At 42.0% G+C, this 17,715-nt stretch overlaps 1 protein-coding gene across 2 annotated transcripts; it reads left to right on the top strand.

Annotated features, from left to right (window-relative positions):
- Positions 1–17,470, top strand: LOC119726804. Of its 2 annotated transcripts, none has more exons than XM_038198666.1 (13): positions 1–221; positions 2,556–2,768; positions 4,094–4,219; positions 6,069–6,283; positions 7,150–7,243; positions 9,389–9,618; positions 10,953–11,042; positions 12,338–12,437; positions 12,865–13,141; positions 13,883–13,992; positions 14,362–14,466; positions 15,184–15,314; positions 15,989–17,470. In XM_038198666.1, the coding sequence occupies exons 1-13, from the start codon at positions 189–191 to the stop codon at positions 16,443–16,445; spliced, it is 2,181 nt and encodes a 726-aa protein (XP_038054594.1). In that variant the 5' UTR covers positions 1–188; the 3' UTR covers positions 16,446–17,470. The 2 variants fall into 2 exon arrangements, with proteins under 2 accessions (XP_038054594.1, XP_038054593.1); XM_038198665.1 differs by having other exon boundaries at positions 2–221; positions 15,983–17,470.
- Positions 17,471–17,715: the final 245 nt, after the last annotated feature.

Here is a 17,715-nt window from a genome sequence, read left to right on the forward strand (position 1 = left end):
CATTTGGTAATTTGCATATGAAATGAATTGATTGTCGGTGCTCTTGCACCTGTTGTTTGGTGTTCCGCACTTTACGAAAAAACTTGATTTTTTTGTTGTTTTAGTTTTGAAAAACAAGTTCCCTTTTTCATGTGATGAAGGACAAGTAATAATTTTTCCAAAAGAGAAGCATTTCAAGTAGAAGAAACATGCTTCTCTACGTGGAAAGCAGCGCATTTCCGGTAAGTTTCAACCTACATACTCCCATTGACATCGCATTTAACTAATAACGTGAAAAAAAACAACACCCAAACAATTAACTTGGGCGATTGTGTATGGACGGTGTAGTTACGGGCACCACTTTAGTTTCAATCAAATATTAGAGGCAAGGGTGTTTTTTATCATTAAAAAAATACCTTTTCAACCTTCTCTCAATTTCTAACCACTTTTTTTTGTAATTGCGAACAGTTTCTTTGGGTAGAAATCGATTTTCGTACACATTTTACAATTACATTTACAGTTGGTGCCGTGTGATTCAGCATTCACACAGTACGTCGCAGTGATCACCATCTTTTGTTTTCATGTTGCATTTGTTTTGGAACTTTAACACCAAAATAGGGAAAGAATGTTGCAACCTATTAAACCTGATGTAGCTGGAGTTACCCAGCCCTGAGTTTTATCATTGGGTTGTCTATTAGGGCTGGAGCGCATTTTTCTCAAAACTTGTAGTATTTGCAAAAAAAATTTGGAAAATGTTCAATTTTGTCCCCGTTACACACTAATTGCAACTGCAACTCACCCCAAACTTGCCTGGAATAACCATTACACAGGTCCTTGAAGTAAAAAACGATCCACGATGAAGATTCAGCCTACAATTGCAGTGAAAACAGGAGGAATAACTGCTAAGTTGACAACCTTGCTGGATTGGCCAGGACCGCTATTGGTTTGTGCACAAAAAAAATTGTGTACAATGAATGGCGGTCGATTAACAGGCACAGAGAGCGATCGCTGTCAACTACTCGTTTTGCCGGCTGCGCTGGCTGTTGGCGCCTGACGTCACGCGGAAGCGTAACACCCGATGACTGTTTCATGCACTATTGGTTGCGGTTCCAGTACCAAAGCTGTGATGCGAGTGGTAAACCTTATACTAGTGCATGAAACAGTCATCGGGTGTTACGCTTCCGCGTGACGTCACGCGCCAACAGCCAGCGCAGCCGGCAAAAACGAGTAGTTGACAGCGATCGCTCTCTGTGCCTGTTAATCAACCGCCATTCATTGTACACAATTTTTTTTGTGCACAAACCAATAGCAGTCCTGGCCATGCCTGAAAGGTTGTCAGGTTAGCGGTTATTCCTCCTGTTTTCACTGCAATTGTAGGCTGAATCTTCATCGTGGATCGTTTTTTACTTCAAGGACCTGTGTAATGGTTATTCCAGGCAAGTTTGGGGTGAGTTGCAGTTGCAATTAGTGTGTAACGGGGACAAAATTGAACATTTTCCAAATCTTTTTTGCAAATACTACAAGTTTTGAGAAAAATGCGCTCCAGCCCTAATAGACAACCCAATGATAAAACTCAGGGCTGGGTAACTCCAGCTACCCAATGATAAAACTCAGGGCTGGGTAACTCCAGCTAAACCTGATGGGACTTTTTTCTTCATATACATGTATTATCTACTAATAATGCGCCTGTCAAATGTTCTCTCCCCCCTCCCTTGGGGGGGGGGGGGGGACAATTGATAGGCAAATAAAGTTGGCTATTAATTTCGTTGGTACCTCACTATGATTTTCACGAATGTGGCGAATTGTTTATCTCTCGAAACTAACTCATGAACCATATCATGTGCGCACGTGCATTGAATTTGGGAAAAGGTATACATGTATATTCGCCAATAATTTCTCTGTTTTTAAATTTATTTGTTCTTTCCTTTTAAAAAAATGCCTACTGTTTGCACATCATATATACATTTTTTTGTAAGTTGACTACGTAAATATATTATTGTGTTAAGAAACAAAAATCAGAACAATCCAAACATGGCTAGGTTTAGACTAGCCCCATAAATGCGGCATATTTACTGGACTGCCTCCGTAAACATATGCCACACATCCACTTGTACAAAATCCTGTCGCACTTTGCCAAATTTTGATTTTCACATTCAGGCTTAGTTTGTAGGTTTTTTTGCTTTAGAAGCATACTCACCCTCTTTATAGGCTAATCAGAAAGTGCTGCCTTTTTCAGATGACTATTTTTCGTGGAATTTCCGGATTCATTTGCACACGTTTGCGTATCAAAATTTCAACATGAAATTTCACAAAAATAAGCCGTCTGAAAAAGGCAGCACTTTCTGATTAGCCTATAAAGAGGGTGAGTATGCTTCTAAAGCAAAAAAAACCCTACAAACTAAGCCTAAATGTGAAAATCAAAATTTGGCAAAGTGCAACACGTTTTTGTACATGTGGATGTGTGGCCTATGTTTACGGAGGCAGTCCAGTAAATAGGCCACATTTATGGGGCTAGGTTTAGACTTAAAAAAAAAACCCATTTTTTTTCCCCACAAATTTGGCCTTTCATTACTTAGATCCACTCGTTCATCTTGCAATGTAATGCCGCCGACACCTTGGCCCGTATTCGGGCCCATCTGTTGCACATCCTGTATCAGATGGGCCATGAGGATCACCAGTTCCGCATGCGATACAAGGGCCAGTACCTGCGGGATGCCTACACCCTGGAGGACTACCGCATCGGGGACCATTGCGTGCTCAAGATGGTACCCATGGCCAAGAAAAATGAGGTTAGGCCTCAATCTCATTTGTAAAGCCTGGAGCAGCATTCAAGCTGAGCATCCTTTTTGTACCTACCTCACTGACTGACGAGACAATACTGACTGACTCATTGACTGACTGTCAGTTATGAGCTGGGCAGTGCTATCGTGTAGGATTACCCTGTAACACCAACAGGTGGGCTAAATTCCAGTCCATTGTGTAGACAGGATGCATGAAAAGACTTGCAGTGAACAGCCATTCTGAACCAGTGGAGTGTATGTTGACTTCAAAAACCTGCGATATTTTATGAGAATACAGCACATCCGGACACCAGGTGTAGGATCTACAATAAGTGTAACGTTACTAACGTCCTATTTTTTGGCATATATTTTGTGTCCTGACTGGGCCCATCCAATCAAGGGCACTAAATGCAGATTTCGAAAGAAAAAGTATTACAATTTACAACATCATAAAATTAATATTGTTGACCTCAACTTTTGTTCAATCGATCGCACGGATAACAATTGGGTAAATTCAAACACGGGTACGGGAGTCTGTGACTAGACTAGTCAGTGTTTAGTACCAGTACCAAGACGTTCACATAAAAAGTGATTATGGACTGGCGAGGCTCTATTGATTAGAATGTTGTGTGCTCTGAGACCAGCTTTACTAGGCTTGCTTTGTCTTGTTTCTTCTCTAGTCAGAGTAGGAGGCAAGTTTACCATAATTCCAATTGATTACAAATCAATCACTACATACAGGGTGAGTAAAAGAAAACCGAAACCAAAATGTCGGGACCATTGTTTTAGAGAAGTTCTGCATGTAGCACTTTCAAAATCTAGGATATGAAAGCCCAAATCATAAGCTTTCTTTTAGTACAGGAATCATTCAAATCACTCATGTAATTTTCAAGTTACAGAATTTTAAGCACAACCACCGTTTGAAATTTCTGTCCACAGATCACAAAAAGGAAGTGTTCTTTCAGGAAACGAAAAACATCCCTATGTGATTTGTTTTCATTTTGCTGAAAGAACACTTCCTTCTAGGCTTTCACATCCTAGATCTTGAAAGTGCTACATGCAGAACTTCACTAAAACAATAGTCCCGACATTTGGGTTTCGCCTTTTTTTTTTTTACTCACCCTGTATAAGTCAATCACAAGTCAAACTAGTCACAAATAATGGGGAACAAACAGAGTATGATTGACATGAGACTTGATGACCTGTGAGTGACTGGTGACGATGTGATCACAGCTCTGCATCTTTCCCTCTCTGGAAAAACCTTTGCTGACCAGAAGAAAGATTTGTGCTGCTGGTTTACAGATCTTCTACACCTTTGTTCTCTTTTGTCGTAGTCTTTCACAGATGTGCGAGCAGAGAGGGCCAAGCTGGGAGCCGGACAGACCACTGAGGTCAAGCTAGCCCTTATCCACGAGGTCGCGATGCTGAAATGGAGGGAACGCATGGTTGCCGGATTCAGTGTATGCATGCCCTGACAGTATACAAATATTGAGTGGCTCAGAGTGAAATGGGAGGAATATTATCGCAAGGCAAAATCTGGACTTTTCCATTTCATGAGGCAAAGCCGAGCGAACTGGAAAAGTCCAGATTTTACCGAGCGATAACATTCCTCCCATTTCACAATTGAAAGCCACTCAATATTTGTTTTATATAACTGACATATAGATCCTTGTCATTTGATATATTTGAACTTTTATTTCACTACAAAATTGATGGGAAATGTATTTCTCTCTTCCCAAACCACCCCTTCACGAAAATGTTTGAACCCCACTCTGTAGCGCAGGCTCTGTGGAACAATACGTGCTACGCGCAACGCTGAACGCGCACACCAGCATGCCTTTGCACGCAATACCGCGTCTTGGAACAAGAATGATCCTAACTGTTCAATAGTATTTCCCATTCCCCATGGGGGGATAGAACTTTTTGAGACCCGGCGTGAATGGAAGTAACAAATAATGTCACGTGATGTGAGTTTCATTAATAACAAAACAAGGGTATGTATGTCAGTTATATAATTCTTGTTATTGTATTAAGGAATCTGATCGATCACACCGTCTGTGTATGCTCGCGGAGGCCCCCTTCAATGGTGAAAGTATTGTGCTAGCTATTGTTCAGAAATAATCGGTTATTAGGCAGTTGCTTTGCGCAGTAGCTGGTACAATGCTTCCACCATTGAAGGGGCCTACATGTACGGGAATGCGCAGTAGTAGCATGCTTGCAATGTTCCACAAAATTATTCCATAATGCCAATGAATGAGATAAATCGGACACATTGTGTAGACTAGTTCCATGTAAGGACTTCCTGTCAATAGCCTTTCTGAATCAATTGAGTCAAATTTGATGGGCTCTGGGACCAGCATTCTTCGTGTTGTTACAACATGATTAAATCATGAGAATTTTTTTTTTTAATTCAATTCAATTTGAACATTTGTTTTTATCAAAAGCAAGGTAGAAGAAAAACAAATAGCCCTGAGAATAAGAATTTGTTTTATAAAGATGGATGCATTATTTTAAAAAGCTGAAGCTTATTTGGCATGCCTCACATAAAGGCAAATCCGAAAAAAAATTCTGACAAATCCAAAGATTTTAAAGAAGGACCGACAAACTAATGGACAAGTACAAACAAACACAAAGAAAACCAAGGACAGACTAACAAACAAACATACAACAGGGGTCAGTGACATAGCATAATAATGTGACTAAATAAAATGCTACAAGAACGAGGGAAGGAGGAAAGAGAAAGAGAATGGTCCAAGGAAAGGCACTTATACGACATTTGCAAACATCAAAAAACAAAACTACCAAAATATTATGAAACACCTTACTGGACTGAAGTGAATACATTTTCACGAAAAGTGGTATTTTTGTATCAATTTCCAATGCTGGTCAGCCGACCATCGTTGGAACAAAAACGTCTTTTTTCAAATACTGCTCCCAATTTACCATATTAACTTGGTCCGCATTTCATTTGCAATTGATTACACGTCCATGAATGGGTACAAGACAGCTAGATGGGTTCCCTGACCTTACTTTTCCCTAGCTGTGTCTATAAATTGCTCCATTTCATCTTAAGTGGGGTCAAGGAACCAGACTACAAGAACATGATTGTTGTCTTGATTTTCCAGCATCTACAAGCCCAAAACTACAAACAAGACAGTGATACAATATTTGCTATAAAATACTAACCCCCCAAATCCATCCATTTCTGAAAATTACAGCAACAGCAAATGTTGTATATACATGTACTCCCTTTAAAGGTGTTCTTGAAACGGACTTGAAATTTGCCTACAATTTGTTTTCTTTCTTCAGGGTATCCTGTCATTGAATCGCGTCTTCACCCTCTTCGCTGCCTTGATGTTTATGTGGTACTTCCTGTCCCCCTACCAGCCCTGGCAGTATAGCTCATTCCTACCCTGGGCCATGCTGATCTACTGCATCGGCGTTGGTCTGATCACGCTGTATACGTCTGAGAAGTGTCCCTCCTACACGCACAAGTCAGGGTTTACAGGACCATCAAGTCTGTGGTCAGTATCAGGCTTACTACTAAGGATGTGTGGGCCCCTACTCGACAAGCTTTGCTTTTTGGGGACCCCAATCCACATTTATCTTAATCATGGGCATATCATATTGTTTGTCCCCCTCCCCACTTTTTTTGTTCCTCTCCAAAAAAATGTAGCCTACATAATAGCTTTGCATCCACGTGACATTATCAGGTGAACTGTGCAGGATCCGCCATTTTGGACGTCTAGTGTGCTCGATCGATCGTACAATACATATTCATTGCGTTATGCGTGACATGCATGTTGCGTGGTATCTGTCACGTACAGTATCCGATTTTTCTCTGAAAAGTCATCGGTTAAAACCGCCCCCCCCCAAAAAAAAAAAAATAAAGATGATGAAATAAGCTTTATTTTGGACTGTGTCTCAAACAACCTGGGAGAGTTGTGAATAGTTTTCCTAAACTTCAGAAGTGGGCATATTTATCATAGGTCTATGGCATAGTAGTCTGCAACCGTAGATGTGCAATTTGGCGGGCATGTGGGTGACCAGTACTGACCAGTGACTTTACATGAAATTGCTCAATAGATGAAAAATTATTGAATCTTATAAATGTTCATGTACATCTATTAGGAATAATACTCCAGTTCCACTGGCCAGTATTCCAAAGTCAAGAAGTAAAAAGAGCTTAATAATGGATATGCATTTTCAGTGCTGACTCAAAGATCAGTTGTGTGTTTTTGGTTTACAAAACAAAAACCCGGCTAGTTTGATGCCGAGACTGTCCATTAAACTGATTTTTTATTATCGGTTTAAGTTTAATGCCAAAAACTGAAAATAGGTGAAACGACAACAGTGGACTCATTTGAAGTCATTTCTGCATTTGTTACAGGCCACAATTCTTCATGGTGACGTTTCTGATTTTGACGGTGATGAACTGGGGAGTGGCAGTCTTTCTGATGATCAGGTTTATCCTGTCCATTCTAGTAAGTTTTTTTCAAATATATATTATTCTTTCTGTGTGTGAATGACTTTTTTTTATTTGTGCCAAATTTGCGTTTGATGCCTGATCTTAGCATAAAAAACCCAAAGTTTACGGATAAGCACGTGAAAAAAAGTAGTGCCCACTTGTACCAAACGAAATCAAAAGAGGTAAAACAGTAATGAACACAATATACATTACAAAAGATATATATGTGACCTGTTCTGTCAAAAGCAGACGCTTCTGGGCAGAGGTTGAAATTGAGATAGGGCCAAAAAAACGCTGTGGGGGTGATTTTTATCGATTTTCAAATTGTTGCATATTTGTAATCCTGAACATGTCTAACATATATTATAAAAGTTTGCAACCCTAATTTGAACTCTACATATACTATTTTTGATGATTTTGATAAGGTATATCAGTTAAAGAAATAACTGTTTTGTGACGTTCGTGGCCATTTTCTCCGTTTTCTACTTTTCGACACAATGAACTTCAAAATAGCATAACTCTGCCCAGGAATGACCGGTTTCAAAAATTAAACCACCTATTAAAAGGAAAAAGAACATATGTTAACAATATGTAAAAATATCATTTTCGACCTTATGCCCAGAAAAGTCTGATTTTGACCGAACAGGTCACATATTTTATACAAATATTGAGTGGCTCAGAGTGAAATGGGTGAAATATTATCGCAAGGTAAAATCTGCCCTTTTCCGAGTGAACTGGAAATGTCCAGATTTTGCCGAGCGATAATATTCCTCCCATTTCACAATTTTAAAGCCACTCAACATTTGTTTTATATAACTGACATATAGATCCTTGTCATTTGATATAGTTGATCTTTTATTTCAATGCAAAATTGGTGGAAAATGTGTTTCGCTCTTCCAAACCACCCCTTGGCGAAAATGTTTGAACCCAACTCTGTAGCGCTGGCTCTTTGGAACAATACGCGCTACGGGCAACGCTGAAAGCGCACACCAGCATGCATTTGCACACAAATACCGCGTCATGGAACAAGCATCGATACTAACTAACTGTTCGATAGTATTTCCCATTCCCCATGAGCGAATGGGACTTTTTAAGCCCCTGCATGAATGGGAGTACATGTAATAACGAAAGTCATGTGATGTGAGTTCCACCAATCAAATGACAAGGGTCTGTATATCGGTTATATAATTCAAATTATTATCAAGAAAGTTATGTGTCCTTGAGCCGAAGGCTTTGGTACCTGTTGCCCACAACAGGAACGAAGGAATGGTCGTGTCTTGCCAGTGACCAGTGACCACTCCCCATCTTGATGAAACTCTTACCGGGGGAAGCATGGTCTTCTGTTTGCAGTCTGTACAATGCCTTATTTTGAAAGGAATACACCTACACTTAAAACTCTAAGTTGCTTCAAAATCCAGCAGAAGGTTTTGAGAATTTGGGCGATTCACAATGCAGTGCGCTACCAAGAGTTTGCCATGGAGAGTCCATTTTTCAAGTTTACGGTCGACAAAACATGAGTAGACAACTTGAGCTAATTTGTTATAGATTGTAGATTGGGGCATAGCGTCTTGCCGCCTTACAAAAACACCACATTGATAACAAAAGAGAAGGGCAAACAGATCCTTGAATCATACGCTTATGAAACTACTGACTGGAAAAACGAACAATTTCAAATGTCCCGCGCTGCGAATTTGTCGACCATCTCCCACAATGCACTGGGAAAAATGAACTCTCCGTGGCAGACTCTTGGTGGCGCACTGCATTGTGAATCGCCCGAATTTTGCAGATTGAGGAAACCAGGGTACAGCCTGACCACTATTACATGTGACTTTAAGTTTCAAGTGCAATGAATGTTTTGTTGACATTTTGTACAGTGGTGGATTTTTTGACCCAGGAAGGTTGCTGGCAAAATGCTGAAGGCGTGCGAGGAAAAATGAACAAGCTTTACTTGATTGGGTACTTGAACCCATGACCTTGTGCTTATACTAGTGCAGACGTCTTACCACTTGACCCATACCTGGATCAACTGGGTGGTTGAAATCTGAAATAGCAGCGAGTACTGCAAATCAGTCACAATGGCATGCCTACTGAGGAGGGAGGAATTTTTGCAAATTAGGAAATTGTCCAAGATATTTAGAGATGATTTGCTTTCCACCCATAGGACTATTCCTGCCCGTCAGACGAGAGCAATGATTCCTGCACCGTCCGCGGCTTCTGGTCCTACTTCCTGGCCATCTACTTCACCTTGCACGCCGTCTACCTCTTTGTCATCTGGTCCATGGGCGTGTCCCTGCTGCGCAACTTCCGCTTCAGGGTCGGGGATTTCTTGGAAGAGCATCTGGTGGTGACTAGGGACGTGGAGAAGGTGATTGAGACCGCTCGCAATGGGAGGTAGGTGGTCGTGCAAAACTCATCGATGCAGTAACAAAGTTTAACCCTAACTCTCTAGCATGATTTATACTAGAAACCATACCCATCCTGGCAAATTCAAACATCATATGGCAAACTGCATACTCATATTTCTGACTTTGATTCTGGAGGTGTGCCAACCCAATGTAAACGACTGTCAGTTTAGGGGTACTGTACCCGTCCTGACAGATTCCATCAAAATATGCCATTGGGGTTTGATGGGTTGAGTTCTGTTAAGGCTAAGCTTATCCAGGGAAGCAGAAATAGAGAGAGAGAAACACATTAGGAAAGTGAAAAGGAAAAAAGAAAAGTTGAAGGTCAAAGTCAATATTGTATTGTCAATAAAAATGTTCAAGAGAAATTGAATGGGGCCCCAAATGTGAATATGTAAGATAGGTTGTGTCCAAAATGAGTCTATTGTCAGCATGTTGTCACCATAGAGCTTTTTTAAATTACTAGAGCGCTAACTCCTTGTTCTTGTGCACGGAGACGCTTTGAAGCCACTCTGGGCGCAGACATTTTGAATTCATGTGCGTGTTTGTAGAACACAATCAAAATAGATGGATTGAATTTTAAAAGTGTACTCTAAATGCAACGCGCAAGTAGAAGATACGCAAACAACTTAAGCGCATCATGACGGTTCAAAAAACGGAGGGACGCGCACACGTTGCGCTGTTTGTATAGGGTAAAATGAAACGCTCATTTGCTGATCGTGCGTTTCGGTTTTGGGCGTATCGGCTTCGATAACGCACCGGTATGGAATACAAACGCAGATATGCAAATAGCCGTACAAAAGCCGTACACAATTTCTAGTTCTCCATAGGTTTGTGCACAAACATGGATGCGCCCATCAGGCATTACTTTGTACATCAAGTTAGCGCTCTAGTAATTTAATATAGCTCTATGGTTGTCACACAGTTGTAATGTAAGAAGTGATTCTTTAGGGGAAAATGCAAAATTCAACAGGTGGTAACTGGAAGCATGCCTTGAGGTTCTACAGGAGTTTACAGGTAACCTCGGTGGTTCAACAGGTGTGAGATTTTTCAGACTTTGGTCTGAATTCAAACTGAGAGAAAGACATTATCGATATAGAAAGAAATGCATCTTTCAGACCTTTTCTTCCAATTTTCAGATTTTAAAAAAAAATTTCTCATCCCTGGTTCAACCTCAAGTAGCCTCTGGTTAAATTTCACATTCTAAAAAAAGTCCTGGCAATACCCGAAGCAGGAATGTTTTCAGATGCTCCTTGCCAATACCAGGCTGTTACTAGAATGTACGGCCCTTATTTTAAGCGTGATGTTTTGTTTTCATTGCAGGGTGAAGGAGAGGCGACAGGCAGCGTTTGAGTTGGCCACTCTAGCCACCACAGGGGACGACAGCAAGTTCAGGATCGTTGCTGAGGGAGGGTAGGCCATTCTAGTTTTTCTCAGACTCTAAAATGTGCCGTGTGATATTTTCAGGCCATGTTCAGACTACATTGAGCAGGTTTTTGGATAAGCCCAGTAACAGCTTGTTCCACCTGGAGATATCTGCAAATGAAGTGTCCCAAAATGATACAAGAATTTTCAAAGCTTTAAGACTCTATAGCCCTTTTCACACTAGACAAATCTCGGGGTTGACGCAGGGTTGAAAAAACCCATCGTTTCACACTTGAAAAATTTCAACCCTGCGTCAACCCTGCGTCAACCCCAAGATTGATTTCACCCCGGGTTGAACTCAACCCTGCTCCAGACCAGGGTTGAGATTTGCAACCCGGGTTGAAATTCTTGCCAGGGTTCAAAACAGTAGTAACTGAGCATGATAAGCTTGATTTGCATGAAACAAGTGTGAAACGATGCGGGGTTGAACGCAGGGGGTGAAAAATAAAAAACTCAACCCGGGGCAGCACTGAGTTCGCCCAGGGTTGAGTTCAACCCGGGTTGAGAGGCTCTAGTGTGAAAAGGGCATTAGGGCTCCCGGCACGAACAAGAGAGGGCATCTTTACCACTTTCATGAGGGAAATGCTGAGTGCGCATACTGGTTCGGGCGTGAAGTACACATGACTACACACAACATATTTCATTCTGCATGTCCACAAAGCCGTAGCGTCATTGTGCAAGCATCAGGCTTCCTAGGCAATGTGTTGAATGTCTCTCCAAGTGGTCTCCGCCAACTCTCCCTTTCTTACTTTTGAGGGGGGTACTTGTGTCAAAGACCCATATCAAAATATGCCCTCGGGTGCTGTGGGGTGCTGTGGTCCAATGGTTACGGTGTTCGACTCATGTGCCGTGGTACATGGGTTAGAATCCTGACCATGAAATCATGGTGCTTGTGCTCTTGAGCAAGGCACTTTACCATTATTGCTTCGTCCTTCGGATGGGACGTAAAGCCGTAGGTCCCGTGTGTTGTGTAATGCACGTTAAAGAACCCAGTAACACTTATCGCTAAGAGAAGGGTTTGCCCAAGTGTTTCTGGCAGTGGCTGCAATATGCACCGCAGCATCTTGTAAACCCCTATAAGGTGCTACATAATGGGTCTCATATTTCTCCTAAACTTTATTTACCTTTCTTTAATAATAGACATAATAATCTCTAGCGCCTAGAGTACCTAATTGTTGGTAGATACGTGCACTATATAAGACTCCATTATCATTATCTTGTATAACAACTGCTATTTTGAGCAGATACCAAAATGATCTCCATTCTCTTCACCCATACTATAGGTTGGAGGTCTTGATCTCTCTAGGGCTATCCACAGACGAGGCAACCCAGGAGTATGCCACAGAGGCCATGGCCGAGCTGCTTACTGTTCCAGCTATCCAGGTAGGCTCCTGAGAAGGATATATCCAGTCATACATCTCTCAATCCATTTGCTTCAGGTCCACGTGCATCAGAGTTTTGTGGTTGCAAATCAAACCCCACGTTCGCCAATGAATTCTGCTGTTTCCTTTGCTGGTCTGAGAGGGACCAGCCTATCGTCCTCTCTATACCTCACTGACTGACTCACTGACTCTTGTGAATTAGACTTGCGTAAGTCTCGCCTTGCCTAAAATATTTGAAATAGGATTATCCTGTAGAGCCAATGAATGGGCTAATCCGGCCCATTGTGTAGATCAGATGCATGAAAGGACTTCCAGTGAATAGCCATTCGGAACCAACTGAATAGAACTTTGGAGCATCTTTACGATGCTTGCCTCCTCTTGTTTTCTTCATCCTGTTGTCATCTCCTTTGTCTTGTCATCATCCCCAGGACACCTTTGTGGAGCTGGGCGGAGTCACCACCCTGACCACCCTCCTCCACTCCCACAACTCGCGTCTGGTCCAGGAGGCCGTCACGGCCATCTCGTATATCGTGGCCGACTCGGATGACAACAAGCACGCCGTCGTCGCTGAGCGGGGCCTGGAGGACTTGGCCCACGCAGTCCAGGGTGGGACGGACGCCACCAAGCGCAACGTGGCGGGAATATACTTAGATCTGGCCTTCAGTCCCGGGGTCAGGGCACAGATGGCCGCTAGAAACTCACCAAGTAAGCTTTCAGGCTTGTCCTTGGCAAACAGATATATTTTGACTCAAATGTCATAGAGCCTTTTTTCAAAGCCATTTAAAGCCAGAGTCCATCATTTGCAGCTATCCAAAAAGGAACTGACGTAATTATTGTTGGAAAACATACTTGGTTGAAAGATAATAAGGGGACTAAACTCCCTGTGAAATTAATCTTTCTGGCAAGCTGTCATTTTGAAGAAATCAACGAAAGAAGGCCTTTCCAACGGTGCTTCTTAAGACGCACCGTAGGAAATTTAAATTAGTAATTCGTTTTGTTTTTGGGCGAAGCGCGCGCAAGCGTTGGTACGACGCACACGCGCGCGCGGTTGCTATAATTCGTCGGATCAGTGCGCAACATCGCGTAGCTGCAATCGGCTCAGTGAGAACGTGTCTCGGACGCTGAATTCAGGCCCAATTCAAAACACGATTCAGCAACTCTCCTAGAATGCTGTTTTTCTCAGAACATAAAGCTGAAGCTGAGCTGAAACTTCATCAGATTGGTTGTTCAGCATCCTTCTTCAGATCTTGAGCACTTTTGTTGCTTCAAACGAACAAAATGCACAAATTACAAATGATGGACTATACCTTTAATAAACCCAATTGAAACCCAAGTAAGATAAGCCTGCCTGGTATCACTAGATCCAACAGGTCAACTATCCCAAGGATAAACTGTACATTGAAATAAAATTTAAAAAACAAAATGTGTTCTCTCCTGAAATCACAGCTGCAGCTTTGGTGTCGCTGTGCACCGGCCAGGACAGTGAGACACTCAGGCTGGCCCTGCAGGCTCTGGAACTGGTAGCCATCGAGAACGCAGATGTCATCCTGTACCAGGTGAGTTGTGCACATCACCAAGGGAGAAACTCATTTAAATGCATTGGGTTTAGGGCTACATGGGGTCACGGGCACAAGCCTCAAAGTTGGGGGCACCCCCTTTCAGTTTAGGCCGTGGATTAGCCTAACAACAGTGGTTGCACCGCTGGTTACCAATAGCTGCTTACATCATAATCAATAGCAGGGAGCCAGGACAAGGCAATTTGATGATGACGTTTGACCATCATTTGACTGGAGGCATTCAGACTTGAACATTAGCGTGCTGGCAGAACAGATGCCACGAATCAACCACTAGGAGACGAAGGGTCCTAGATCAGATTTACTCACAAGTATCTCCTGAACTTTTGCTTTTCATCTTTGCGTCTTCAGGAGGAGCTTCTCAATCATCTTCTGAACATTCCTCGCAAGTCCTCGGATGCAGGCATCTACCTGCTGGCTGGCAAGATCCTGCTGTACTTTGCCGAGAGTCCTGAGGTAGGTGGAAACAGCTTTCTGTCCTTTGAATGGGCCTGCAAGTCCGGCGCTTCTCTTACGCTCATGATCCTGGCCACGGTCCTTGTCATGGTCAAGATACACCGGAAGAAGAATGTGGTTTGATCATCCCCCAGCCACACAAGGCTGTTTTGAGGTTGATGGCCATATTCATGAGATTTTACCGGCAACAGGGCCAGTGTAGTGTCTTCTTTGCGCCTATCTCACTGACTGACTGACTGACTCACTAACAGCATTCCACTTGAGATAAAGACTGATTGTAGACTGGTGCAGAGCCAGGCAGTGCCATTGTATAGGAGAACATGTAATGTCATTGAATGGGCTAAATCCGGACCATTGTTTAGACCAGATGGGCATTTCCACGGTTACTCTCGTTATGTTTTTGATGTACTTTTGAGTTTCCTTGGGCTGTAATAACCTTACTGAAAAGGTTTAATAACTGTTATCCGGATGGTAGATAGAGTAGACCTAGACCTACCTAAGCACCAAAGATGACATCCAGAAAAATGTGTTATGTATGATAAACAAGACGCACAAAATCGGTTACTCACGTTACGAAAATGTAACGTGAGTAACCGTGGAATTGCCCAGATGCATGACAAGGCATCCAGTGAATGGTCATTCTGAATCAGTTGAAATAGAATGGTGTGCATTGTGGTGCTAGCTTTAATAGGCTTGACTCATCTTTGTTCCCCTTAGGCCTGCGAGAAAATGCTGGCGGCTTCCAACCTGAAGAGTGCCTTGCACCAGTTTGCCAAGACGGGAGATTCCATTCTGCAGAAGGTGGTTGCCAAGGTGATTCTCTGCACCTTGGACCAGAGGCAGACTGCGTAAGTGAAATCCTTAAATTGTGATTTTTGAAGAAAGAAAAAGCTTTTGCAACAATGCAATATTGTATGCCAAAAACCAGACAAGGCTGTTAAAAATTCTTTCTTCCTCAACAACTCTGAAAATGGTCATAGGACCTCTCTCCTCTGGTAAGATTTGTCCACAATCATCCACTATCTGCGACAACATCTTTAAGTGTTTCTCCTATTACCAAAAGATGCAGCATTCCTTGTCATGAATATTGCCCTTTATCCATCTCAGCTGAATTTTACTAAAACAAATTTACCAAACAGTACTCCGAAGATGAAAAAGCACTGTACATAATAATTATCCAGTGTCCTATTGCTATTAAAATGTTGACTGAATCCGGGGTAAAGTGGTTTGTCATCTTTACTTTTTATAAACGAACATAATTTTGGACAATGAAATTAACTGCAGCTGGGTTTAAACCTACCACTCTGCCAACTGCAGGCATGCCACCGGGAATTTAGACAAACACAAGAAAAATGACAAACCACGCAAGACTTTGTACAGTGTTTGTTCAATTTTCAATTGCATTCGTGATAAGTAAAAAACGAGGGAATTAGCGGATCCGAAGAAAAGTTGCATACCTGCAACTGAGCTATCCAGTACCATTGTCAGAAAGGATGATTCTCTTTTATTTCTTTAGTGCCAGAGCCAAGGAGCTGAACCTGAAGGAAGTCCTGCTGTACATCCGAGGCCACGCCGCGGACCGCGAGGCCTGGAACATGGCCGACGCGGGCATCTCGTCCATCGAAGCCGCCCTCTTCAGCAGCTTTGCTCCTGGACCAGACAGCGACCTAGGATCCCTGTTATCCATCAAGAAACCCTTGTCTCCGTTTGAGAGGAGGGATGAGGATAAAGGAGGCGAAGGGTCGGGTGGATCTGCGGATGGCATGTCAGAGGCTGGACCGAGCTCCAGCTCCGGGCCGGGTCAACAGAGCGCCGGCAGCAGCCGTGGGTCACAGCAGTCGGTGAGGGCTGCCAAGGAGAGACCTGCATCAGCTGCTTCTTCTAAGTCATCTAGTTCATCATCTTCATCATCTTCATCGTCATCATCATCATCATCATCATCGTCCAACAAGAGTGAAAAGTCCAAGAAAAAGAAGTAGTGCAACTCAGCAATATGATCAGGGCTGGGACTTCATAGCAAACTGACAATGCCGTGTTCCCCAGTTCCATTTTTTTTGGTTTTATTGTCAAAACTTTCTTTACAGATACAAACGCAACATTTCTGAAAGAGAAAAACATGCTGCTGAATAAAATGGGGAAAAAAAGAGAACAAGCGAAGGTCTTCGCGTCAAAAGAACACTTGAATAATGATTCGAATTGTCAACGGAGGTTGCTGTTTTACATTTTTAAGTTGACTATCTTAGGTAAAGTGTACCTTACACTATGCAGGGCACGCACTGAGATACATCTTTTCTACTCCTTATTGTTGTGTTTGTTATTAATCAGTTCAGGCCGGGAATATTTTGACAAGAACGGAACGAGACGCGAGATTACTTTTCACTTGACCTCAATGCCAGGTTGAAGCCATCACCCTCGGGCAGCACACTAATATTTCCAGCCTCGCTCGCTGCGAGCGGGTCACAGATATTTCCGGCCTTGCTCGTTGCGTGTTTATCCATCATCCGTTCCGAATACCGCAAAACCTCTCCGTGTATACAAGTCATCCGGTCCGAACTGGTTGTTGGGTTTTTAAAAAATGACGTAATAAGTGATTTTTTTTTAATCAGAGGAAGTTTGTAGGGTGAATTGATTGTGATTTACAAGTTTTGAAGTTCAAGCTTTATTTTGTACATATCTGGGTTCATGGTGGATTGCATGGCCAATTAGTACTTGGAAGTTTCTGATTTGATAAGAATGATGTTTTAAATAGAACCTTTATTAAAAAAAAAATCTATTTTGTATAGTTTTACATGTAGATAGATATTTTTGCTACGAATGAATCATATTTGTAAATTTTGCAGAAAATTTGAAATAGCAGATTTGCTACATAAAATGAAATCGAAGTTGACCAGTAATTCCGTCCAGTTTGTATTCTGCGCATTTCAGTGTAGATAGTGTTACATGTAATATGTATAAATATTGGGGATTTTTTTTCAAGGAGAAAAATATAACTGGACATAAACCATCTCAAAAACAGATATCCTATTTTTAATAACATGCGATACCCGAATATTGACAAGAAATGTCGTCCTTTTTTTTTTTTTGGTCCAAATATGTACAAGGAATTGTACACAGTAATATTTTGTCAACATCTTTACAGAATTTTTAAGAACCCAAAAAATGTCAGCGTATTTTCAACAGGTATCAGTACATGTACTTGGTAAAACAAAACGTCCTTCAAGCAGATAGCAATAGATTACAAAATGTCCT

This window comes from Patiria miniata, unplaced genomic scaffold (assembly GCF_015706575.1).
Source record: "Patiria miniata isolate m_02_andy unplaced genomic scaffold, ASM1570657v1 HiC_scaffold_2, whole genome shotgun sequence".
Taxonomy (NCBI): domain Eukaryota; kingdom Metazoa; phylum Echinodermata; class Asteroidea; order Valvatida; family Asterinidae; genus Patiria; species Patiria miniata.

What these genes read in the sequence shown, in the direction of transcription:
- LOC119726804 (XM_038198665.1), top strand. Translation starts at nt 189, where the DNA reads ATGCTTCTCTACGTGGAAAGCAGCGCATTTCCG. An exon ending in CCATGGCCAAGAAAAATGAG is followed by an intron (nt 2,769 to 4,093) that starts GTTAGGCCTCAA and finishes CTTTTGTCGTAG; the next exon opens with TCTTTCACAGATGTGCGAGC. An exon ending in AGGATCGTTGCTGAGGGAGG is followed by an intron (nt 11,043 to 12,337) that starts GTAGGCCATTCT and finishes CCCATACTATAG; the next exon opens with GTTGGAGGTCTTGATCTCTC.